Here is a 25153-nt window from a genome sequence, read left to right as displayed (position 1 = left end):
AGTATCTAACACAGATCATACCATTGGATGCCGCAGTTCGAGTCTGATTTTGGAACGTTTTGGATCGAGTTCCGTATTGCCCTGAAAAATGGCTGGCTTGGGGTGATAATTCATTCCATGCACTGCTCTGGGAAGGATGAAGGCTCGCCTGGGACTCTGCAGGGGGATTCAGGCGCTGGGCCCAGGCTAAGTCTAAATCTTGGGGCTCCTCCTTCAGTTTTTCTCCTTCTTTGCCAACTCGTTGATAGATTCTTCCAGTGCTGTCATTCAGTAATCTTCTCATCCCTGTAATTTGTTTTTTAATTTCCCGGCTTTCATCTCCTAATGAAAACAGAGCCACAGTTATCACTGTAAATTAGCAAAAACAGTAATGGGTAGAGATTAGTGATTTTAGATACCAAAAAGAGTTGGAGCACAGAATTAAATAAATAAAGACAAGAAAGAAAAGGGATGGTTGAGTGGTCGCTGGGATGTACCAGGCTACGCTTTCACACAGCCATGGCTGACAGCTCTCGTGGCTGAAAGACCTGCTGAACTTGGCTTTCTTGATGCTGTTTCTAAAGCTTTGATGAGTGAGATTATTTTTTGCCAGAAGGAAATAATAATAGCTACAGCACTTTCAAATAAACAGTCCTTTTAAGAGACTGATCCTATTCAGGCATTGACATCAGTGGATATTTTTCCCCGAGTAAAGCCTAAAGGATCAGACCCTTTATGTATCAGTTTGCTGTATGCTGAAGGATAGATCCTAAAAAAAAACCTAAACACAAAAAGCACCACATCACACATAGGCACACACCAACACTGCATCTATTGATTTTAATGAACAGAATCAGTTCCTTAGTCCACAGAATTTAATAATACTGGATTATACAGGAATAAATTAAACAGTAGCTAACGTGTATAACTGTATATAGCTGAACTGCTGGATGTCTGGAAAATGTAGATTATAAAGACAAAATGAAAATATACACAAGAAAAATGTGACTGTTCCAAATAAATTCAGGGCATTTAAATAACAACAGTTATACACTTTAATACTCCTGGCACCATTTAAGTATTAATTTTACATATGAAACTGCTGATTGCACAATGAATAGATGTGTTTTGGGCAGATAGCAGCTATTTTGCTCATTAAAGCATACATTACATTTCAGGAGTAATAAGGAAGTGTTCATTGCTCCTTCTGAAATAAGAAGCTGCTGGTTTTTTTACTGGTAATAGAAAAACAAAACACCCTAAGCAAATGGGAAAACGAAGATGTAGAAACTGAGGAATCAACCTTCCTCTGTACTATTCTTAATACAGTAATGTCTGGTATCCTCTAGTCAATTGACATCCGTGCTTCCCAAAACAAACCTATTTTTGGCAAAGCTACAGTGCAAAGGAAATCTCAGAAGAACAAAACTTCAACTCTCCAAAATCCAAGATGCAAGGTGTGTTGTCTCTGGTTTAACGAGCTATTTGAAAGTGTGCTAATTCGAGGCAGGTGAACAATTTTATCAACTTAACAGCTCTAATAAGTTCCTTAAACTTAGATGCATGCCTACGAGCAGCTACACCAGACAGATAAAAGAGCAGCAAACCCCTCCCCAGCACGGGTCAAGCTCAGTGTGGCTGGGACACACTGCAAGCCCGGCATAGCTAGGGATGTACAGCACCTGAAAGAGGGATTTTTTGCTCTAGGAGGTGAATAAGCAGAAGGGGACAGGAGCTCTACGATCCACTCCAGCCTCTGCTGGATCCCAGCATCTCCTGCTTGACCTGGCGCACCGGTTCCCTGGGCTGGTGCCAGCTGGCTCCAGCCCACCCCGATCCAGCGAGGAGAGTGGGTGGATTGCAAGACAGCTTCCAGTCCAAACTTAGAAAAATATTTGCCAACTCCGTACAGCGACACTCCAGCACCGCTTCCACCCCAGCTAAAGCGGCGAGAAAAACCCTCTGCAAGGGAGTTCTGCGCTGTATTTATTTATTCTGTTGGTTTGCCCGCAGGTTTATGTGTGCGGGTGTGATTTAATTAACCAATCACAGCACCAATTCCTTTAAAGTGACACTTTTTGGCTTCAGCCCAGCCAGGGGTTGGTTGTTTGCAGTTCCCAGCCTTGAGAGGCTGCAGAGTACCGCCGGACTCCAATTACTGAGGCACTCAGACCCGTACACTGCAGACTGCCCTTTCTCCTGTACGTGGCTGTACCTGCTCATAGCCCAGATCCAAACACTCCCACCACACCGGAGCCTGGAGCAAACCCTTACTGTTGTACCATTTAACATTACACCAGGCTCTCAGAGTTTTATGTTGGCAATTTGGATTTGTATTCAATGGCAAAATGTAGGTGAGTGTCAGAACAGCTTCCCACCCACCCCTTCCTGCGGGGTGCAGTGACTGTGCTACATGTCTGGTCGGGTGACATGTTGTTAGAAAGATTAAATTTCCGTTACCCAATTACATAAAATATTAATGTTAATTGAGCTTATTCAGCCTTGATTCTGTTCCCTTGTTCCTTCACATAGAAGTCTTCCTATACAGTGACACGAGCATACTTAACTCCAAATAAAAACCCCTAAATTTATGTTAAAACAAACCCTGAACTTTAGGTAAATCCTTACTTAAAGGAGAGTCCCCTTTTGTTGGGGTTTGCATTTTGGGTTTTTTTTTTTTTTTAATTTTTCTGTTTGTTTTGTTGTTGTTGTTGGTTTTGGTTTCTTTTGTTGTTTTGATTTGGTTTTTAAATATGCCTTCTATTTTACAAGGAAGGGCAATAAACCATCATAGAATATGCTGAGTTGGAAGGGACCCATCAGGATCAAGTCCTACAGGACTACAAGCCTGACTTAAGTCTTCAGTGCAAATTTACATCCCTCCTTTCCCAGTCATGACTTTTTACAGCTTTAGCTTGTAACAGGCCAGGAAGAGCAGCATCCTGCCCAACAGGAGTGGAGAGCAGCTGATGTTACACCATCTGAACCTGCAGACAGGAGCAACATAGATTTAACTAAACAGATTTAACTTCTTGCTCCCTGGTTATCTCATTTGGCTATTAGCTCTAGAGCCCCGTGATAGCATTTTGTTATCAGCTATTCCACTGCTGATAATTTTCACAGATAATAAACATGTAATTTAAAAAGTTAAAAAGAAAAAAAAAAGGAAGATGGGGCACAGAGAAAACAGAACTACTCAAGCTACTATGTCCTACAGAAGAGCCAGCCTTCCTTTTTAAATGCTGAATAGGATAATCAACATGAAAAAAAATAGTTTATTACACAGAAATCTGCATTAACCTATCTGTGAAAAGCCTTCCAAGATAGATGTTAAGGCCTGAGAAGAGTGGTGCCTATTTCAGCCTCTCCCTGTACATATACCAGGAGTCCTCACTATTCCCAAGGAGATGGGAATGCCTCCAAAGGGGTGGCTACAGGATTTGCCACTTGGATTCCCTATGTAAACCCTTGGGTTTTATCTGAAACCAATGAAGTTACTTGCAAAACACTAAAATATTTACAAAATGCTACTCAAAATAGAACCATGACAAGGTACAGCCCTATTCAGGGCTGTATATACAGGTACTAAAATTGTCACAACAAAAACATAACAATTTTTAATAGCTACTGTTATAGGTGTTTCTATGATGGACTCTTATACACAACCTACTTTTTTCCACATGACCTGACCTGTAATCTTATAAAACAACAACAAAAAAGCAAAACAAAGCTCTTCAATAAAAGCTACACTCTTGAAAAGTAATTTTCACAAAATTAATTTCAATCTATTTCCTCGCTGAAAGTATACAGAACATAAAAACTTCCTGCTTTGAAAGTTGCAAAAATGTTTAAAATTACAAAGGCACAAATGTAAACCAGAACTGTCCCAGGATGTAGTAGAATCCACTTGCTAAGTGTGCAGCTGTCTGAAGAAACAGACCTGTAAACAACTGCAGTTAACAAAATATTAATATTAATTCATTACACTCTTTGCCTCTATATGACTGTCCATCTTTTCACTATATGCTTATTAAACCAAATCTAGATATAAGCACATTGCCTACCAACAAGTTCTTACACTTTTCCCAAATAGTTTGTCAAATACTATCACAGCACTGCAAAGAATTATAAAATGATATATAACCATACCCACATGTTCAAATATTACTTTTATCCCACTATCAGAGAAGTGGTAACCACACCTGTAATAATGTGTGGTTTAAAGTGTATAAGTGGGTAAATAGAGTTAAGGTTGGACAATTGTCTGTGTTTGATATTTTCTTCCTTTGACTCACATAAACAAATGGCCATAATGTTCTCTTGGTCCAACATTTTGCAATTAATTTCTTTGTTTCTAACATTTATATTTCTCTCGTGTTTTGGGAAATATTCATGGGTAGCTGACTTTTAAAATATAGTTTTTCTATTAATTAGTGTCTAATTTTATGTTGTTTGGGCAGCTGAAACTCCTATGGAACTTTTTCCTTTCTTGACTGTACAAATAGGGCTTTTTCCTCCATCAGGTTTGTATCTCAGATTTCCATCTTTGTGCCCAACTATGCTGAAATTAGTGGATGAATTCAGGAGTTATCTGGAGGGGAGGAATAGCAGCAACAGGCAGCCAGACAAGCACATGTGAGCTGACAACAGCCTGGTTTGTAGGGAAGCAAGGCTTCAGAGGTGAGAAAAAGTGGAAGTCGATGCATATGGCTTGAAAGCTCAACAACAACAACAACCACAACAACAACAACAAAATAGCTGCAACGGGTTATATAATCAAACATTAAACTGCAATTTATTAGATGCCACTTGAATGCTGCCCTCCCTGGAAGGGGGCCAGCAAAACTCGGCTGCCGTGTTTGAAGACTCTGTAAGGGCTGATTGAGAGCGGCCCGAGGAGGCACCGCACACAGGGCACACGACCCTGCTGCTCAGCCAGGCTGAACTCACCAAACAAACACCTCTTGGAATGCTACAGGGTATTCATGTGTTTCCTTCAGAGACAGTTATCCCAGAAGGGAGCCCAGCATCCCTTCTCAGCAAAAACTATACCCACATCAAACAATAATTTTCAAAAATCAAGATACTTTTGTCACTGTCATCCCATACCAGAAATGATCCTGAAACAGAAAGTTGTGAAGGTCAGCACGGGGGAAATAGAGGAGCCATGTGCGTGGTTCCTTATCGGATCAAAGGTTTCCTAAATCACGTGGAAACTTGCTGTAACTGCCCTGTGTATAACTGGAATCGGGCATCTGCGTAGCTGAACTCACGGGGTAAGCACAAATTCCCAAAAAAGGGATACCTGGTCTGTGCTGGCATATAAGAACCTACACTGAAGAAAGAACATGGGCAACAACACTCTCAGCAAATGCAAAATCTAAACCCCAAGTCATGGGGGAGGGCAGGGGTCACACACCATGTCAGAGGGTCACACAGGCAACACAAGTTATGAGCTGGGGACTTTGACTACCCCAAGCTAACACGTAGGGACATTTAAGCTGTCTCAGTTGAGGCATCTTAGTAGTGCTCTAAAGCATCATTTAAAAGCACTTGCCTATCTTCATGTCACCACACAAAGCACTGACATTGTATTTACAGGAAAGCTGGATCACCCTCAAATTAGACCCCCTACTCCCAAAGCCAGCACAGAAGTACATGGGTTGATAACCCTGCCTACCATGAGACACACAAAATTAATAAACACCACAAACACTAATGTAAGCAAAGCAATTTGCAGAATCAAGCCCAGGATCAGACCCTGAGATCATTCAGGATTTGGGGGGGGTTATTTTTCTGGAAGCTGGGTCAGACTAGATGGCACAGCCATCACTACCACCACAAAACAAGTCTTTGGAAGAGCCTGGTGAAAAAGTTTCAGAAACACCTAACAGGAGCAGCTACAGAAGCCCAAGTTACACACTTTGATGCCACACTGCAACAGCTAAATCACTCGGGAAAGGACAAGTGAGCAACTGTTCAACAAAAGTATATATTAATGGGGTCATATAATTAAAAAAGTAATAATAGATATGCAACAACTTCCCCCAGTTCTTGGAAATATCCCAGGTCAAGATCATGCTTCATCCCCAAGGAGGAATGCTTTACAAAGTTAGATCATTAGAGACCACAGATACAATAAAATAAACTTTATGCAGTCTTAATTACAGAAGCCACTACTGCTACAACCAGACTTGGGATATAATCCTATTAACAGTAACACAGGTGTGTGAAGTTACTTGTTAAGTCAACTTTTTCTCTGTGAATAAATTGCAAAGGACATAATTTCTGGGACAGAATAAATTCTTGAAATTAGTGAGTAACTTATGCATCGCTCCCCTGCTCCAAGAACACATTATTTATTTTTACCATGACACAGTGAAGTTATTAATCTGCTGCCTCCCACTTCAACAATGCGAAATGCTGTAAAATGCACAGACACCTGCATTACAGTACATTTCAGTTCCACTTTATATCAGTCATAAACATCTCTGTTTTGGACATCTCTTCAAAACAAATGCTCCAAGCACACTGTGCGTAGCATTCGATTTTATGAAACTATAAAAGTTCTTCACTGTTAATTACACAGACAAATGTCTCATCACACATTTGATTACCAGGATAATATAATTAGTTTTCTACATTAACCTTTCAAACACAGAGCCTGAATTTCAAGTTGAAAGCATTGTAAAAAGGAGGTATACTATATTTCTACCTTTTTGTGATGGCAATAAAATATTAAGACTGAAAAAAAGCAGTATGGTGTATGCAAAAGATTTTTTCTTTTTCAGTGGACAAGCTAAGCTTAACCAGTACTGTCCATAACACAGTCCCCTCATGGGTTTGTAATTCCAAGTCTGGGCCTGCAGCCCTATGACAGGAAGTTTATGCTGATAACTAGTAAAATCTCAAGTCAGGTCTGTCTTAAATCTTGTCCATGTTTGAGGTTTAAGCACTTCACTCTGGGATGCCTCTTCCTTCTCAGACTGAGCAGCTTCTTCTGGTATCAGATAACTAAGCCCTTCCCTTCAAAACAAAAGACATTCCAGTGCTCATCTGCAAAATGCAGAGGGGATATTCTACAATCCCCAAAAAATTTTTAAAGACTGTGTTTAAGCATGTCCTTCATCTAGAAAGATGTGACTTCTTGTTCATCATCTTATCAGAACAAAGGATCAGAGGACAGGGCAAGCCACCCCGTCTCCCACTTCAACACTCCACCACATGAGACAACTTCACAAGCTCCATTCAAAAAACAATTGGAATTTACACCATCACAACCATCAGAACTCATGTCCACTACCATGTTCCTTTAACTGCAGTGAAGCTTCTTCCAGTTTTCACCCCACACTTACACAAAGCCACCTGTGCTGATGCAAAAAAGACTATCTAGGTTTAACAGGTCTTTCCTGACATTTGATCCTTAATTTATCTGTATGTTAAACAGGCTGGATTCTTCTGATTCACTTACTTACCCTAGCTCTTCTCAACAGCACATCTCTTCAGTTTGAGTTCTTTGTGCTCAGCTGCGCAGCCCAAACATTTTGCACATCCCATTCCTGATAAATGTTCACTCATTTATATACTGCCACTAACATTTCACCTCTTCAAAGGTAATAGCTTCAGTGCTGGATCTTAGCATCCATTCCATGCTAAAGGCTGCATCACATTGAGGTTTCAACAGCTGATCCCATGGATCACTTAAATTAGAGAACAAACTCGACTCTAAACCAACAAGTCACAAAAAACCATCCTCCTCAGGTAAATTTTGGCATGAAAAAGTGAGATCAAGTGAAGCAGCGACAACACCCTGAAGCACCTTATTAGCGGACAGGACACAGAGCTGGGGAAAGGGTTGTGATCCCATCACCCCTGAAGCACAACAAAGAAATACCACCCCTTGCAATGAGAATTTTCTAAAAGGAAATCTGGAATGCCAAATGCCACGTATACCAGATCCCTGTCAAAAAGTGGGAGTCCAGATTTCAAGTGCTTTCTGCTAAATTCAGTCCCTAACACCAGTCTGCAAATCTTGCACGGTCACATGTCATTCAACAGTGTCAAACCCAGCATATTTTGAGGAAATCTAAAGGTTGGACACTTGGGAAATACCATCTTTTCCTTTCCATAGCAACTGAGGGCTGGCTCCCAGGACTGCAACTCTGTGCTTCAATACCTGATAAGGAAGATCCTTGATAGAACTCACATTCTTAAAGGTTAAATTCTGACTGACTCTTGAAATAGGTGAACTTGAGGCACTTAAATGCCAGAGCACCATCGGTCACAATGAAAAGCTGAGCATAATAAAAAATAACAAACCCCAAACAAATATAAGGACAATACAACCAAACCAAACTCAAAATCAGTTGGTCTGACTCACAGCACAGATGTCAAAGAATAGACTCCTGTACATTCTTAGAGTACCCTGGCTTAAGCAGATTGAAGCCTAATTCTTGCCAAATCTTTATCATGACTTAGGGTTGGAAGAGAAAGTATTTGAAGTAAACCTCTGGCAGAGCTCACTCCATCAGGTTTATCAGACTTCACTGAGAGTGCTTATAGAACACGAAATCCAAACACAAAGCACAGCAAACACTTTTGCTTCTCCCTGGAAATGGGTGTAGGGAAGAAATATTTGCTCAATATCCTAATGGTGAGAAGCTAAGAAGGCAATTTAACACAGCTCCAACCCCCGTGTAAATGTTCCAATCATCAGAAGATTCCACACTGCCCAAAACATCCTCCTGTTATCTCCAATTTGCTGCTGACCTCTAGAAGAGGATGTGACACTATGAATTTAGGAGACAAGGGCATTTTGCACTCAGACTGACTTCAGGTGCTGACTCCCACTTTCCAATGCTTCTTGCCGGCTGCAGGGGGCAACATGCACAGACTACAGAAATCTAAAATCACCCCACAACAATATTTAGGCTCCTGGTGCTGCTAAGGAGAGGCAGACACCTCCAGATTTCTTGCTGCAAAAGCACGTGCTTTCTCCTAAGCCCAAACAAGGTGTCCAAGAGCTTACTTTACACAGCCAGAGTCACGGTAGTTCAAAAATCTGACCCTTACCTCTATGAATTTGGCCTGCCAAACTTTTGCCAACAGGTGCTTTACTCAGGAGAGGTCCTGGATGTGACAGGAGGGAAAAAGGAAAGGAAGAAGCACTCCACAGGTGAGGAGTTATACGGGACAAAAAGCACATAGGAAAGGTAAAGGTTCACTGATAGCCAGTCCTAGCAGTCCTATCATGCTGTAGTATGTATCAGGCTGCAGACTCTATATTACTTCTCTATTTTCTTTACACATTTGTAACTGTTGATTTAATTTAATTTTGCCATGGCAGGATTAGCAGGCAAGCTCCAGAGGTGAAAGGACATTACATTAAGACAGCACATTAATCCTCTATCCCACCCAAGGCAGAAGCAAAACCAAACAAATAGCAGCTTCCTGGAAATTGAATTTCTGTTATCCAGATGTCAAAGATGTAATACCCCAATTACACAAACTATTGCCAGTGAAGCATGCCAGGGAATATGCAATGTAAATGGGGTGAGCACAGAGCTGCAAAACTGCAGAGTCAGCATCTGGCTCTCCGAGTGAGTGATAATTAGCACTGTGTGTAGACACTAATAAACATTTATGTCTGAAATTACAACTTTTAGCAGTGTTAATAAAGGATATATTGGCAATTCGTAGAATAAAAGGGTCTTGAAAAGAACGTCACATTAAACAATGGCAGGCGCTTCCTGTGCTTGCACAGAGGTTTTTTTCCTCCCTAATTGCAAATGGCCACGCTATGTTGCTCGGAAATTAATCAACACAAGCACATACCTAAAAAAACTGGTTGTGTTTCTTTGGTCTCCCCATTAACATCATTGCTGTAGTCAGAGATCTTATATATCTCTTGATGGTAATCTGGAATGAAAACGATAAAAAAAATTAGAACTCAAGTGATCTGGAAAAAATGAACACTGAACACATTGCTACAGTTTTACTACATAATTTATCAATATATCTGCAGTTTATTTCATGTACATCAAATTAACCACAGAAAATGTGCTCTGTATCAGCACCTCCTAAAAAAACCTTTGCTCACACTGGAGAGACTCAGCTCAAATATTTCACAGATTTTAGGGAATAGCTATGCCTGCCCTAAATTACTGTGTTCATTTTCACAGCAAATTATCCCACCAGATGCCAATTATCTGGCTTCTTGTTTTACAGATGGAAAGCAGATTTATAATGAAAACTTTACCTTCCCAGAGACCAAGGGAAACTTTCAAACTTCACCTCAGTAAGGAAATCAGCAACGTACATCAGGGCTGTATTGTTCAGCTATTCTGACTCATACTGGTGTCATTAGCCTTCAAATTCTGAAGAAAGGAGGGTCAGGGACACCTTAGGATATTCACTCCTAGAAATCCATGTCTGTGATGACTCTAAGAATAAACATTGGCATCTCTGTATATGAGATGTTACAGGATATTAAAAAAATAAAATTCACCACTGAATTTCTATTTCAAATAAAAGAGTATTTTGCTGTGAAGGTCTCTGTTGTAACCCCAGGCAGGTGTTCAGTAGAACGAGAGCTTTGTTTACATGTGTGCACAGAGGGAATAGTAAGTCCAAGGAAAAAAAAAAAAAGGCGTCTAAAGCAGTTCTCCTGGATGCTATTTCTGACTCTGCTATTGGCACACACTTTGTCCTTCGGCAAATCGCTCAAGACCGAACAATATATTCAGTGTCTTGAAACAGCCACCTCCCCACCTCACTCCTTCAACGCCCTCCCAGTTCCCAACGCTCTCAGCTACTCCCTCCGTAAACTGGTTTTTATGTTTACTTGCCTCACAAAAAGCAAGGCAGAGATTAACTCATGGGAAAGCACTTTGGGGGATTCACTTAAAAGGCACAACAGAAACAGAGGGCAGCATAAGCAGCTTGTCCTCCCACAAGGAGCACACCTGCACTTCTGACCAAACAGCTACAGGATTGGAAAGGTCTCCTGGAAGTCAAACTTTTTTTGTTATGTGCTGTTTATTTGTATAGCGCGACTGTCTCGAGGGCACAAGAGGAGGAACAACCCAGTAAGTAAACTAAAATCAATCCTAACACAGTGGCGCAACAGAAAGAGAAGGCCTGGAAAGAAAACGAGGGGAAAAAAACCACAGCAGGGAGTTGGAGAGGCCAGCGATGAGGTGCTGCACAAAGGGCTCCTCTGCCTCCCAAGCACACCCAGTGAGTGGAACGGGTAAAGGTGAAGTTTGAGATATGACATCAAGGAAGTACAGACTCCTTTCACAAGGCTAAAACAACGGGATTTGTGCTGCCTTCCATGGTCAGTAGCTGTCCTGCTGAGCAAGGGGAGTGATGGGAGTGGCTTGGTGGGCACTTGGTGGCCAGTCAGGGTCAACCCACCACACTCTGCACCTTCATCCTCTCAAGGGCTTCCAAGATCTGCTGGGAGTAAGTACATGGAAACTAGGACTTAAATGACTTACAGACTCATGGTCCTAAGATATGTAGATTACACATGGTTTCTTCTCTAGCACTTCCCTCCATACATCCAGCTGGTCACAACACTCTTCTGGTCTGCAGCTGATGCCTTAAAGTCACCACATGTCAGCCCAGAGGTGGCTGCGTTTTAGCGCAGGAATGGATTTCCTCTTGATCTGGTCACTATTGATCATCTCGATAAGGTGCTCTGAAGTTATTTTTGGGACAGAGTAAGCATTGTACAGGCACACACCATTAGCAGTGTGGTAGATGGTGTGTTACCAATGAATTGACACACCATACCCTTTTCCCTTTGGTTTCCTCCTTCTGCCTTGGATGTCACAGTCCAGGCGCTGCAAAATCCATATCAATTTCACAACAGTAAACACTAAACTGTGACATTACGGAATGACTCCTGCAAGAGGCAAAGGCCAATTACAAGAGACAACTATTTATACATAATTATCTTTCTAATCAACTGTGATAGAAAAAGAGTATGCGAGTGCAGACCCACATGCAAAATGTGATTTTTATCTCCTCCATTCTCAAAGTACAAAGACGTAATTTTCTCTCTAGGATGTGCTTTTAGTGTAGCTTTCTATTTGACATTCTACATCCAAAAAGAGACACCAGATAAAATAAGAATTACTAATAATGTATCATCATAGCTGAATTTACCTATTAAAACAATGTTAAATAGATTGTCTCCTGCACTGAAGCATATCTAAACCTGTAAGTAGTGCAACTGAGACTGGCAAAATAATCACCTGTTTCTGATAGTGCATGTATTCTTTCTACAGGTCCATTAGGACAGAAATAAAACCAGGTTTTCAATTTCAGTTTTGTTTTTCCACGTTTCACTTTCACCAACCCTGAGGCTCCAGACCCGTCCTGCACCAACTCTGCCTCCCAGTCAGGAGCACGTTCACTATCAAAAACCCAAAAACCAAACCTGTTCTCTGCAAAAATCAAACCCTTGATAGGTTTGCTAAAGCATATAGAGTTTCAGACACATCTGACAGGTCACTGACCCTCTAGTTTCTAACAGGGAGCATGTGTGATGCTCCAGATCCCCCTACCACCATATAGCAGTCATTATTTACTATTCCTACTGAGTTTATTTTCATCTTTGAATTTCTTCCCATCGAACATAATTTTGCCAAGCACCTGCAAAGACATCATTCTTTAGGCAGCAAGTCCTGACACTCTCGTATGTGTGTCCCCCCTTTCACCAGTGTGACATTACACCCAAGCAGTCACCTGCCTTGAACTTGGCATGCAGGACACACACGGTGCTTCATGGAGATATTCCCGTCCAATACTTGAAAACACAAAAGGAAAAACGATCTCGAATCAAATCCATCAGGGCAAAAACATCTCATCGGCCGGAAAAGGGACAAATCCCCAACCACAATAAATTCCTAGGGGTGGAAGTCCACCTGTTAAAATGCCTACCAGAGGCTGCATCTTTTTTCCCCTTTAATTAAAGAAAACAACAACAAGACTGAAACACAGAGCTGTGCTTCTTCCCCGACATGAATCCAAATATTTCCCCCCTCGCGATCCCTCTTAAAATATCCTCTTTTCCAAAAGCAAACACACCCCGAGCGAACAAGTTACACGCCGCCGGCTCTCCCCTGCCCACGTACAATTAATTACCTGCGTGGATTTTTAATAAAGCAACCTCGATTCAGCTTTTCTTTGAAATACACGTACGTACACAGCCGAGGGGACGAAAAAAAAACACCCCAAACACAATAAATCCACAAGAGTTGAATACTAAGAAGGTCCGTCGCCGCTCAAGTGTCATTATTTTTTTTGCTCGCTTCCCGATTTTACCTTTTCTTCCCCCCCACCCCCGCCCAAGCAGGATTTACCACGAAACACGATCTAACTTTATTTTGTGCAAGATCTGCCTGGAAGAAAACCAAACACGTCCACCTTATCTGGGGAGGTGGGGGGGGGCGGAACGGGGGTACGTGGAAACAATCATCCATAACACACATGCAAAAAAATAATGAAAAAAAAATAAAAAAAAAAGAGGGAAGGGGGTGAAAGAAATGAAATACATAAAACGCGTGCAATGGTTTCGGGGAGTTCGAGGGGAGGATTGCGGAGTTCAATAACAGAAGCCGGGGGAGCGGCGGCCGGGGGCGCACGGCGTTCATAAAACGCCCCGCTCCCCCCGGGGCAAAAAGTCGGGGCGTGCCCCGGCCAGCGAACAAAGGCCCCGCCGCCCCCGCCTCACCCTTCGTTGACCAGTTTAAAGCTTTGGATTTCCTGCCTCCTCTTCCTCTGGGCGAAACTCCATGGCTCGGGCAGGAAGGAGCGGGGCGGACACAGGACCGAGCTCCGTCCCTCCGATCAGCAACACACGCGGGGGTTGGGAGACACGGCGGCTCCGGCGGCGAATAAAGGGATCCGGGACAAGTTGGCTCCGCTCTCCCCCCCGCTCCCGCCCCGAACTTTGAGGGAAAGCGGGGTGCGGCGGGGGGAGCCCCGCGGGGGCGATGCCGCCGCCTTCCCCCCCGCGGCTGCGCGGCGCGGCCGGCGGCGAAGGGCAGGCCCGCAATGGCTTCGCCGCCGCGCCGGGGACCCGCTTGCCACCTGCTGGGGGAGGGAGGCGGCGGTTCCGCGGCCGGGAGCCGCCGCCGCACCGGGGACGGCCGCCGCAACACGGCCCGCCGCGGGGTATGAGGCGAGGGGTGAGTGGGCAGCGCCATTTTGGCTTCGTCCCTCCCGCGCCCTCTACGCACCTCGGGGCCCGGGCGCTGCCCCTTTCGACGCTTCCCGCGGAGCGCCCTGACGGGGCTGAGCGGGGGCAACTCTGAGGGGTTTGGCGGGACCGGGCCGGGTCCGGCGGGGATGGGGTTGAACTTGGCGTGCGGGAAAGTGGGCAAACCGCAGGGACTGATAGCAACAGCTGTTTGTTGCCGTGTTTCACGGGAATCACCACAAGGATGTGCCCGCTGGTGTCACGGAGCGAGGCCTGGAGGAGAGCGATGAGCCCCCGGCTGGGCTGAGGGACGCCGAGCTCAGCCAAACCGGGATCGCCTCAGCGAGAGGAAGACGGTCCCTTAGCCAAACCGGGATCGCCTTAGCAAGAGGAAGAGTCTCTGCCTCTCCAGAGGAGTGAGATTTAGGGCGTCTGGCAGCCCTCCCGCCGGTCACCGCGAGGTCACCGCAGCCATACGGCTGGCCCAAACACAGCTGAAATTAGTGCTTTGATTTATTCACCACTTGACGCCTTCAGCCACACTTCCAGTTCGCTCACTGTGCTAAATTTCACTGCGGGTGGAGCGTTTATTTACAGCCGGGAGTGCTTTTTTGCCTGTTGCCTGTAGAGGAGGGACCCAGGCGTTTACAGTTATGACTACTGATAACTGCAAACACAGCTCCGATCGTCATCTTGTGTTTTTACATGTAGTCAGGCTGTGTTGTGACAAGGAGGAGAGTATGTGATACTTGCACACGCCTACTCGAACAGATGCAAATGCAGATCTTCCCTTGGTCTCCTCAGAGTACCTAGGAGAATCCCGTTGGCGCCTGTAATACTGACTGACCCTATCGCTTGTAATAATGACATAAAATTAGCAAGAGGAAAGCAAATTGAATACCAACAATAGTGATTTGTATCCTAATTGTGCGTGTAGACATAGTCAGACCTGAATTCTTCAGTGCAAAGTGCTGTCCAAACACCACACAGACAGTATATGTGGTTCTGAAAAGCAAAATCGGGAAATATCCTTAATGGTGAAGCAATATCAGCAAATATGCCTAATGGTAAAATTTATTACATGCTGGAAAATTAAATTCATGAGGGAGGTTATGGAAACCTCACAGATTGGGTAAGGGTGTAATTTTCTATTAAATTGCTAAGTGGAAAATCCCAGAGGCAATCAATATGCTACTTTTGGAATTTTCCTAAACTTCTCTGTAAGACTTTTTGAAAGGAAACTGGGCTAACGTACTATTTAAAATCCTGCATTATATATTTTTGGGAGGATGCTGAAGCAGCAGAGGTAGATGGATGTCATATGCTGTTTCCTGAATTGTGTGGGTCTAATTAATCTCTGGTATAGCACAGTGAAGTCAGGTCTGAAATGCAGTAGCAGTGTGCCTAAATTTTGTGTACAAAAAGAGTATTTTCTCTTTCTTTCTTTTTTTCCCCCCCCTCACCCCAAGCAGTCTGCTGATTCCTATCTGCTAACTTTATTTACAAGACTTAGAGCATTGCTGAAACTGTTGTGTTTGATTCTCATCCTTCCTGGGACAATAGGAGAATTTTTATAAAGCATAAGGCCTTCATTTACAGTTCAGCTCACATGATGGGCTTTATCCTGCATTTGCCAAAGGAATGTACTGCAAAAATAAAAAGGTCTTTTCTGTTTTCCTCTGTTACTCAATTTTGTGAAACATTTTGGGGTATAATTTATGAGATAGTGATGGCAGTGTTTTATCAGCTCCTCTCTTACTCCCTTTAGTTCTTCCTTCTCTGTGCTGAATTTTTTGGCTTAAAGGGACACTCATGGTTTGAAGTGACAGTTCAGTCTGGACGCTGCAGTTTCCAGTAATGTTTTACAGGAGTTAGCACATCCCCTTTTTCATCCGTATTTCTCATTTTGCTTTTTTGAATTAGAGAGGTCCATCCTTTCCTACATGCAAAATAAGGCCCGATCCTGCAAGCAAACCTAATTGTGGTCACTCAGATGAGTAAATCTTGCAGCTTTCATTTCTGAAATTATGAGCCAGTATGGACACCTTGGCCCCGATCTGCCATCTCATCTGCATGAAAGTGAATTAGAAACTAGGACAAGGTGACTTCAGGTCAAAGTCTTCTAGTTATCCACACAACACGTAGGAGGATCCAGTAGCTGGAAACCAAGCTTTCTGTCCTGTGCTGCTGGTGTTTCTTAGCTGGGACTTGGGAACAAACCTACACAAACTCGAAGGTTCCTGTGTACAGGGAGTTGTGAGCCTGTTGTGGGGCATTTTGGGGTGGGCATCCTACAACTGGGCTGGGCTCATCTGCTCGTTTGTCACAGGCCACCATTGCATTATTCAGGCTGGAGGAATCCCGAGATGAAAGTCCTCTTTATCCCGTTAGAATGGCTGCCTTGTGTCCCGAGATAGTCGCCGGCTGCGTCGCTGTGGCAGCCAAGTGACTTAGGATAAAGTGCATTGGCTGGGTGGGGGAAGCCAGCTTTTAATTTCATCTTTTGTTTCAGTTCATGTCTCAGTATCAGATTGTGGTTATTGCATATTAACCCATAGTTCCTTTTTTTTTTCTGGTGAAAATATGAAAAATTCAGAGTGTTTTGTATATATTCATGAACAGTTGCAAAGTATTTCCTCAAACCATTAATTGAGTAATGTGTTTTTCAAAATGCCATGAAATTAGCCAACTAAATAAGGGCTTTATCTTGCAACATATCCCAAGTCAGCTCATCCCTGACTATTTCCTAGTTACCAATTTATTATGCTGCAAATTACTTTCAAAATATCCCCTCCCCATTCTAACTGATATTAATTTTCCCAACAGTTTTCTGGTGTGTAAAATGCTTTTTCATTTTGGACGCTAGATCACGAGCTAACCAATTAAATATAATTAATCTAGTAATACTTCAGTACTAACAGCAGCAGTGCTCTTCACACCAGGATGTCCCAGACTTTTTCTCTGCTTCCAGGTGTGTCCAGTTCCTTACAATATTTTGATTATTATTCAGGAAGTCCGATGGTGTAGGACAAAGAAGAACAAAGAGTCCGAGAGCTGAGAAGAATTATATGAGTGTACTAAGAGCTCCTTCAGCTTTTCAGTTGGAAAAATTATACTGGAGAAAGCCTCATAAACTCGATGATTTGACCTGAGGCTTAAAGTCTAATGTCAAGGAATCCGTGTGAGGCCGGGTGAAGCGGGAAGAGGCTGCTGACTGTCATATTAATGGCACCATGATTACTACTCATCTTGGAGCCTGACAAAGTTCAGTGGGCTGTTAAGGAAGCAGGAGGGCGAAGAGGTAAATTGGAGACCAGGAGCTCCACAGGTGACAGGTTAATAGGTGAGCTCTTTGGTTAGTTATGTGTAATGAATGTCACTGAGGATTTTATAAACTGAGACAGCGTTTCCAGGGATGTTTTTGTGGTCATACGACATATGTAGGCAGTACTTCTCAGTTCCCAAGGTGACAATAGGCCACATTGATGCTGAGCTGTCTTACTACAAACCTTTCCTTTCAGCAGGCTTTCAGGTTGGCATATCCAAGGGCTGGGGTGGTACAGAGGAGGGTTTCTGGATGTCCTGAAGAAGTCTGAAACCAGGAGTTCAGCTTGTTTTCCAATCCCCTGTTAGTTTTTCCTGTACCATTTCAGTTGTAGTACTTGACATTTCACATCTCTATCTTTACTAAGCTAAAATTTTCATTTGGAACACTGCTTTGAAATGGCTTCTTGTCCATTCTACTGCTTGTTAATCTTCCTCATATAAATTTAAAAGAAGAAAACTACAGGGCAGACCAATGTTTTCATCTGTTTGCTGGCTCAGGGACACCAAAACATTCCAGAACTGTTTAAACAACAAAGAATATAACCAGATCTATGTACAAAGTGTTCTTTGTGTGGTCAAAAACCCTCTGAATATTTTCATACCAGAATGCAAACCCCCTTTTGACTGTAAGGGCTTTTCCTCCCCTCTGTCATTTTGTGTGCAGCTTGGATTAAGGCTGCAGGAAAGGGCACTATAGTCTAAGTGTCAGAGTTTGATGGTCATCCACTCTGATCCAATACTTGTGGGATAATTGGATATTAAGGCATTAACTCTTCCCTAGGACAAACCAGTGTTTGGATTTGAATTCTGGGAGGAGTGGCAGAGGAGACCAAGGTGTCTAAGCAACAGATGTGGTCAAAAGATAAAGAAGAAAAGGTTTCAGTGCTTTTATGGAAGTGAATATGGAAGAGTAAAAGAAGTCTGCTCGTATGCATGGATGTCCTCTGCTTCCTCTGTAACATAGAGAAACCATAGGCTGCACAAATTTCAACCTTACAACCTTTCAACCTCAGCTTCAAGGAAGCTGAGGGTAATGTGAGTAGTGATTGTTATCTTGCCTAGAACTTTCAGGTTTTTTGCTATATGAAGAATAACAGTGCTTAGAAATTTTAGTCAAGATGTGTCTTTGCATTGCTACCACCTCTGTGTACAGCAGTGAAGTGTAAAGCCAGGCTGGTGTCCTGGGAAGGCGCGCGTTTGAGCTGTGGGTCGTTTGGAGTCGATGTCAGTCATGGCAGCCCGGGCACACCAAGGGTCAGCAGTCCCAGTTCTGGGGAGCGCTGCAGGCACAAACTGCAGCAAGCTCAGCTCAGGGAGTCCCCAGCTAGGGAGAGCTCCACGAGGGTTATGCTCCTGATCATACCTCCATTTTTGTGTCAGTTTGCTTCAGTCACAGCTGCTCAAGGCAGATGTAGGAGTGCAGTGATGCAATCACTGGAGCTATGGATGGAAAGAGAGTGCAGCATCAGCTGCAGGAACAGTAGCATTTAGCACCGTTAGACAGGCCCTGGAGGCTGTAGAATGAAGAAACCCAGACAACAGCCACCCTCCTCTAAGTCCTGACTGAGACTGAAGAGGCAACATTACTCTGTGCCTCCCCAGCCCGGCCTCTCTGTTTCCAGCTTGCCACAGGGACCTGCTCTCCATATCTCGATTCTGCCTTGATCCTCTCCCATTTTTCCTGCCACACATTAGTAAATGCACTTGCACTAAAATCAATGGGAGTTTGAAAACTAAAAGTAATGTGTGCTTTGGTATGCTACTAATCCACTTATTTGGATCCTCTTACTGCTCCTCTGGGCTGCCCTGATCCTCTCTATCAGCCCACCCAGCTGCTCTGATCTGCTCTCTAAACTTCTGCCGTGGCTATATTAGCATCCCTGTCAACTCACAGGGCTGCTGCCTCGACGCCGTCAATCCCCTCTCCCAATGAGAGTCTCTCTACTAAATTATAATCCCTGTAGCTCAGAATACTGATGCAAGCTAAAATAAATTCATGAAAAGTTGCTGCGGCTCCTACTAAGATGTTCTATTTTCCTAAATGTTTTCAAACAGTACTTGCATTTCAGGATGGAGAAATAGCTTCAGACACGTTCATAACCACCTGCCCGCTTTTCAGTTCTAAAAAATGAAATTTCATTGCAAGGTACTGTGGAGTTCAAAATCTACTCACACATGCACTTTTTAAAGGGAGATTATGTGAATTTAATATCTCTGTCAGGCTAGAGACTGACAACATCTGAAAATGGTGCTTTTGTTCAGCAGTAAGATATGTACAGCAGCATTTTCATTAATGTGCCCCCCCTGGATTTACCCTCAGAGATGTGTAGATACTGAAGACTCCATCACCCATTCAAACCCTGACCTCTGCTGAGGCAGCCAGTGCACCTGCATGGGTATTTTCTTTGAGATGGACACATCCTGCAGGGATCAAACTGACAACACAGAACTATGATCATTTAGTAATAACTTTGAGAGATTTCTTGCCTGTGTTGAATAGAAGCTAATGAACTCAGAAGTACAATACTTTATGCTCAACCATTTATCTTCTATACACATTAAAATGAAAGAAAAATGGATGTTTTTATGAGCTTTTCTACCATCCAGCAACATCTATTTAGTGTTTTGGGGTGGCGGTGTCTGTTAACGCAGCTAAAATGTCTCAAAACCAAGGGTTGTTAAGCATAGACTTTGCTTTGGGGAAGACTGAAGAAAGAGACAATTTTATGGATTTAAAACTTGGTGCATGGAATTTGACAACCCAGTCTGCATTTGCAGGGATTAGTCCTGTAGCTGCATCTCTCCTGGGAAGAGTTTGCTGCTTGGCTATCTGTGGTGCAGGCTGGTGCTAGGAGTATGTTCAATGCTTTACATCATTTGCCCTGCACTGCTGAAGTACTAGCTACAAAAATATCAATAACAGCAAAAAAACCAAACCCCAAACCAAAACAGGAAGAAAAGGCAGCACAATGATTTTCCTGCAAGGTGTTCTGGATTCTTTAACAGCCACAAATGGCCACTGCTGTCAAAAAAGTGCACTCTCCCTGGTGACATCTTGGGACTGATTCATTAGGGGCTCTGATGACACAGTGCCAAGAGCTGAGCTACCAATACTCTTTCCTGAAACAACAGAATTTTCCTCAGGTATCTCCTGTACCACCCAGTTTGGCAATAATTAGCTATTCTTAAATGTAAAGCTTTTTAGAAGCAATAGTGAGTTTTTACACCACCTCAATTTTACAGATAATAAAGCTGCTGGGATAGGATTTGACCCATGCATCCTACAGACAACCTAGACAATGCACCTAAATATTCCTTTATCAAAACCAGAGGATAATTATCATTCTAACAGTTGTTTCAAGCATGTTTCTGGAAGCCACACTAGCCTTACTAACTGGTAACATCCATATGGGTGTCACTACTTTCCTAACTCTTTTAACAGTGCACTACAGAGGTGTGTCCTGGCAGACAGGAACTGCAGGGGTTGACTTGTCACGAGAACTAATCAAGTGATACTTTAAAAAGTGAAACAAACCAAAATCAAATGGCATCTTCCTTTACCCCTCACGATGCATGGATGTCATACTCTTTGGGAGACTTCTGTTTATTAGAAATGTGAGAACCTTTTTCTTCCATTGCATCCCCCGTGAGCTTTTCTTGTCTTTGCCAGTGGGATTTGGACATCTGTGGTGGAGCACTGCCCCCAGCTTCTTCCCCAGCCTTCTCTCTGGCCGAGTGTTTCTCAGACTGTGACCTGCTGGAAATTGTGTGCTACTGTTTGGAAAGGTAAATAAGAAATAGCAAGCCTAGTATGAGTGGCTTGGATTCACTAAACGAAGGGGATGGATGACCAGAGTCAGAATTGTAGGGAAGCGCAGTTTGCAGCTCTTAGCAGATGTGGTGCCAAGTCTGATGGAACAAATGGTCGTGCACCCAGAGATGCCCTGTGAATGTGACAAGCCGGAGATACCTGTAGGCAAAGTGAATGTGGGGGCAAAGAATGGGGAACTGGATGCGTTAATCCCTCCCAAAAGTTAAGGAAGGGAAGCTTTAATGAAAGAAGAAAAGAGCGAGGCTTGATGTGGAGCTCCCTTTTCCAGAAGTGGACTTCCTTAGTCATGGTATAGAGGCAATTTTATTCAATTTTTGGATTTATTTTTTGTTTTGAAAATGAATAAAAGGAACCATGTACCTGTCTGAAAAAGGTTTCCAAGAGTCATCTGTGACCTGTGTTGCTTGAAATGAGTTCTTCTGCAATCTCGGTCAGCTGTAAAGCATCAGCTCTGCCTCCGGTGTGCAAGTGAAAGCATATGCTGGCTGAGCTGGGCAGGGTTTTCCCCTGTTTTAATATAAAATAGATAAGTGAAACTGTGTGCCCATATAGTATTAACTAAATATGAACTGACTACAACAGCTGAGAGCAACCAAAATTATTCTGATCCGTTTTACCACTGTGACAAATAGATGACATGTGGGTTATTTGAGTGAAACTGGGTTATTTGAGCTGCCTTCAATAATCTTTCTGTAAGTTGACAGTTGGCTTGCAGCAGATAAAGCTGAGCAATCACTTAACCAGCAAGAAATTGGAATGAAACACCTCGTGTATGTTTTAAGCTTGTATTTCTGTTACTTGCAAGGCTCTTATGAACGTTCCAAGATTTTGAGTAACTTCTAGACTTCCCTTCTCAGCCTCCATTTCATATGGAATGTTGTGAAGCAAATTACTTAAAAGTAGCTTTGTGGTTAACTCCGTGGGGTTGTTCCAGAGGTCTGCGGAAACCTGGATCTAGGAAAAACACGGGTAACACTATTGCTTCCAGACCCAAGCTCAGTTGCCGAGAGCTCTCAAGACTCTGCAAGTGGTTTTGGGAGAGCTTAAAGGCCTGGCTACAGCCCTGACAGCAAATAGCATATTTATTAATCACATATGAGACAGAAAGATGCAGCCATTGTGGTACCAAACCAGCAGGACTGCCCTGAAAAGAAAAACAGGAGCAGTAGAAAACAAATAGTCAAGCTTAGGGTTTATAACAGTGATCTAATTGACTCTAATGAGTAGAGTAATGCCATACATGATAAACTGATAGTTTGAAATACAGCTTGGAGAAACACACATTTCACCACGTTAAAAATATCTTATTCAGTGATGTCATCAAAGGGATCATTGCATGGATGTGGGACCGGCACAGGGAAGGAATTGTCTGCTTTCATAACACAGTTAAACAGTCTCCACAGTCTGAGGGCTCCTCAGAACAATGGAGACTTGGAGAACTCCTCTTGTGGTGTGGAGGAACAGTTTCCATTGCATGATCCAAGGAGCAGAGCTCACACTGTGAGCTTTCATGTGTGCCATGAGCTTGTCCAGCAAGTGATGCTCCAGATATCCACCCTACATCCAAGGAATGTGTGTGAATGGAGACAGTCAAAGGATGAGAGATCCATAAGAATCAGGCAGGGACTGTAATGAATTGCCAGCATAGATATGGCCTGAGGAAGATGTTCTGAGGAACAGAGGAGCTTTGAACAGTGTCCAACCGAGACCTGACCCAATGAGCTCAACAATCCAACAGTCTCAATGTCCATCAGAAAATGCTTCCTTGACCCCGAGGTGAAGAGGAGACAAACAGATGTGCCATCCTGGAAATCAGAGAGGAAGCAAGACTGGATCTCCCCCATGAGCTGTCAATGAAAGAAAAAGAAGACACCACCACTTCTTATACATACGAGGGTTTTGTAATCTCTTCAAAAAGAGAAATCCTGAGGAGATGGATGACACCAAAGATTTTTTTCTCCCTTTCCTTCTTCAGGGAGATATTGGTGAATGCCAACATATCTACACATTTGCATATATGTAGAATCACAGAATATTCTGAGCTGGTAGGGGTCAGATCAGCCAGGATCATCAAGTCCAACTCTTAAGTGAATGGCCCATACAGTAACTCTTTTAGGAGATGTGGCACTTTGTAGACTGCTACTTCTTCACAGGACAAGACAACTGTCTTGATAACAGAGGAGATTTACATTACAGGATGCTTTGATTTGGAGGCAAGAGAGCACAGAACCAGGACTACTGGAAGAAGGGCAATTGTAGAAGGTTGAATCATTGTTAGTGAACTTTTAGACATCTTTCAGCTGCTTCCTTGTTCCTTATGCACCTCTCTGACACCTTGTTGGTTTGTTTTGCTTTTTACAAACTGGGAGATCTTTGGTCTAAGAGTCACCTGGCAGTAACTGCATCTTTCATGTGAATTCTGTGTGTGAGTTGGCTTTTCTCCTTCATCTTGTACTGTCTTGAATGAGGTATAATGTCTGTCATGGTTTAATCCCAGCCAGCACACAGACAATGTCTCACCTTCCCCTCCACTGCAGAGGGAGAGGATTGGGAAAGTGAAAGTGAGAAGACTCATGGGTTGAGAGAAGACAATTCAATGGAACAGCAAAGAAAGAAAATAATAATAATAATAATGATGGTAGTAATAATAATAAGAATATTAGAATATACAAAATAAGTGATGCCCAATGCAATTGCTCACCACCTGCTGAGCCAGTTTCCAAGCAGCAGCCCTTGACCAGCTTTCCCCCACTCATTTTATACACTGAGTATGATGCCATACAGTGTGGAATATCCCTCTGATCAGCTGGGGTCAGCTGCCCTGGCCCTTCCTGACTTCTTGTGCCCCCAGTCTCATCGCTGGCAGGACATGAGAAGCTGAAAGTCCTTGACTTAGTATAAACTCTGCTTAGCAACAACTAAAACATCAGTGTGTTATCAGTTATTCTCATACTAGATCCAACACACAGAACTGTAACAGCTACTAGGAAAAAAATTAACTCTATCCCAGCCAAAGCCAGGCCAATGTCAAACTGGAGCAGGAAATGAAGCCAGGTCTAAGGTGATATCTACTCTCCAGTTAACTGAGCTGGTGCTCTGACACAGCACCTGGATTCATTTGCAGGATCTACTACAGAGAATTTCCACAGCCTCACAATTTATGCCCTTACCCAAATGTGGGCATGTTACCCCGGGACTCTCACATTGAGACATTCTTGGATCCTATCCCCATCAGATGTCATATAATTTCCTCTTAGAAGAAGTATGAAAAAGCGTAGGAGGGCTGTTCCTCCTTCCTCATTGCAAAGCAGTTGCATTCAAGCCTGAGGTAAAGCAGGGCATTACTTCTAAATCCAGAACCCTCTAGCCTGGGGTTAAAGAAAACCTGTAAACCAACAGGCCATTTTCTGCAAGGAAGAGCACATGGCTCAGGTTGTCTAAAGCAGGTGAAAAGCCAGCTCTGGTTACAGCCCTCCAAAATAGCTACTGGAGCAATGGAACTTACAGTGGAGAAAGGCAAGGAAAAAATCTGGGAAGACCAAAAGGTGAAAAAAAATCTGGAAGAACCTAGGGAGGGAGAAGTTGCTGTGTGCCATAGCAAGTGGCAACAGGAGACAGAGGTGCTGCCACCAGCCAGGCTGCTCCTAAGAGGAGCTAAAGCTACAGTGAGTTACACCCTTTAGTGTTCGGTGGCCTTTGCTTCCAGCAAGGTATGGCCCTGATAAATTAAAACATAGTGAGAACTGGCTGTTCTTACTCATTCTTCAAAGTTTTTTCTGGACCCCTTGGACTTTACAAGCCAC

At 43.2% G+C, this 25153-nt stretch overlaps 1 protein-coding gene across 6 annotated transcripts in view; it reads right to left on the bottom strand.

Annotated features, from left to right (window-relative positions):
• BEND7 (BEN domain containing 7) overlaps positions 1–14004 on the bottom strand; it is a 46657-nt gene extending 32653 nt beyond the window's left edge. For 5 of the 6 annotated variants that reach the window (XM_029958092.1, XM_029958095.1, XM_029958093.1 and 2 more), the window contains exons 1-3: positions 13725–14004; positions 9817–9897; positions 22–325 (exon numbers count right to left, since the gene is read on the bottom strand). In XM_029958092.1, the coding sequence (XP_029813952.1) occupies positions 22–325; positions 9817–9858 (346 nt within the window). In that variant the 5' untranslated portion in view covers positions 9859–9897; positions 13725–14004. Of the gene's footprint in view, positions 1–21; positions 326–9816; positions 9898–11480; positions 11676–13724 lie in introns of those variants that run through there. The other variant, XM_018068128.2, reaches the window with a different exon arrangement.
• Positions 14005–25153: the final 11149 nt, after the last annotated feature.

This window comes from Manacus vitellinus, unplaced genomic scaffold, assembly GCF_001715985.3.
Source record: "Manacus vitellinus isolate BGI_N305 unplaced genomic scaffold, ASM171598v3 scaffold_13_pilon, whole genome shotgun sequence".
Classification (NCBI taxonomy): Eukaryota; Metazoa; Chordata; class Aves; order Passeriformes; family Pipridae; genus Manacus; species Manacus vitellinus.
This window is presented reverse-complemented; position numbering and strand designations above follow the sequence as displayed.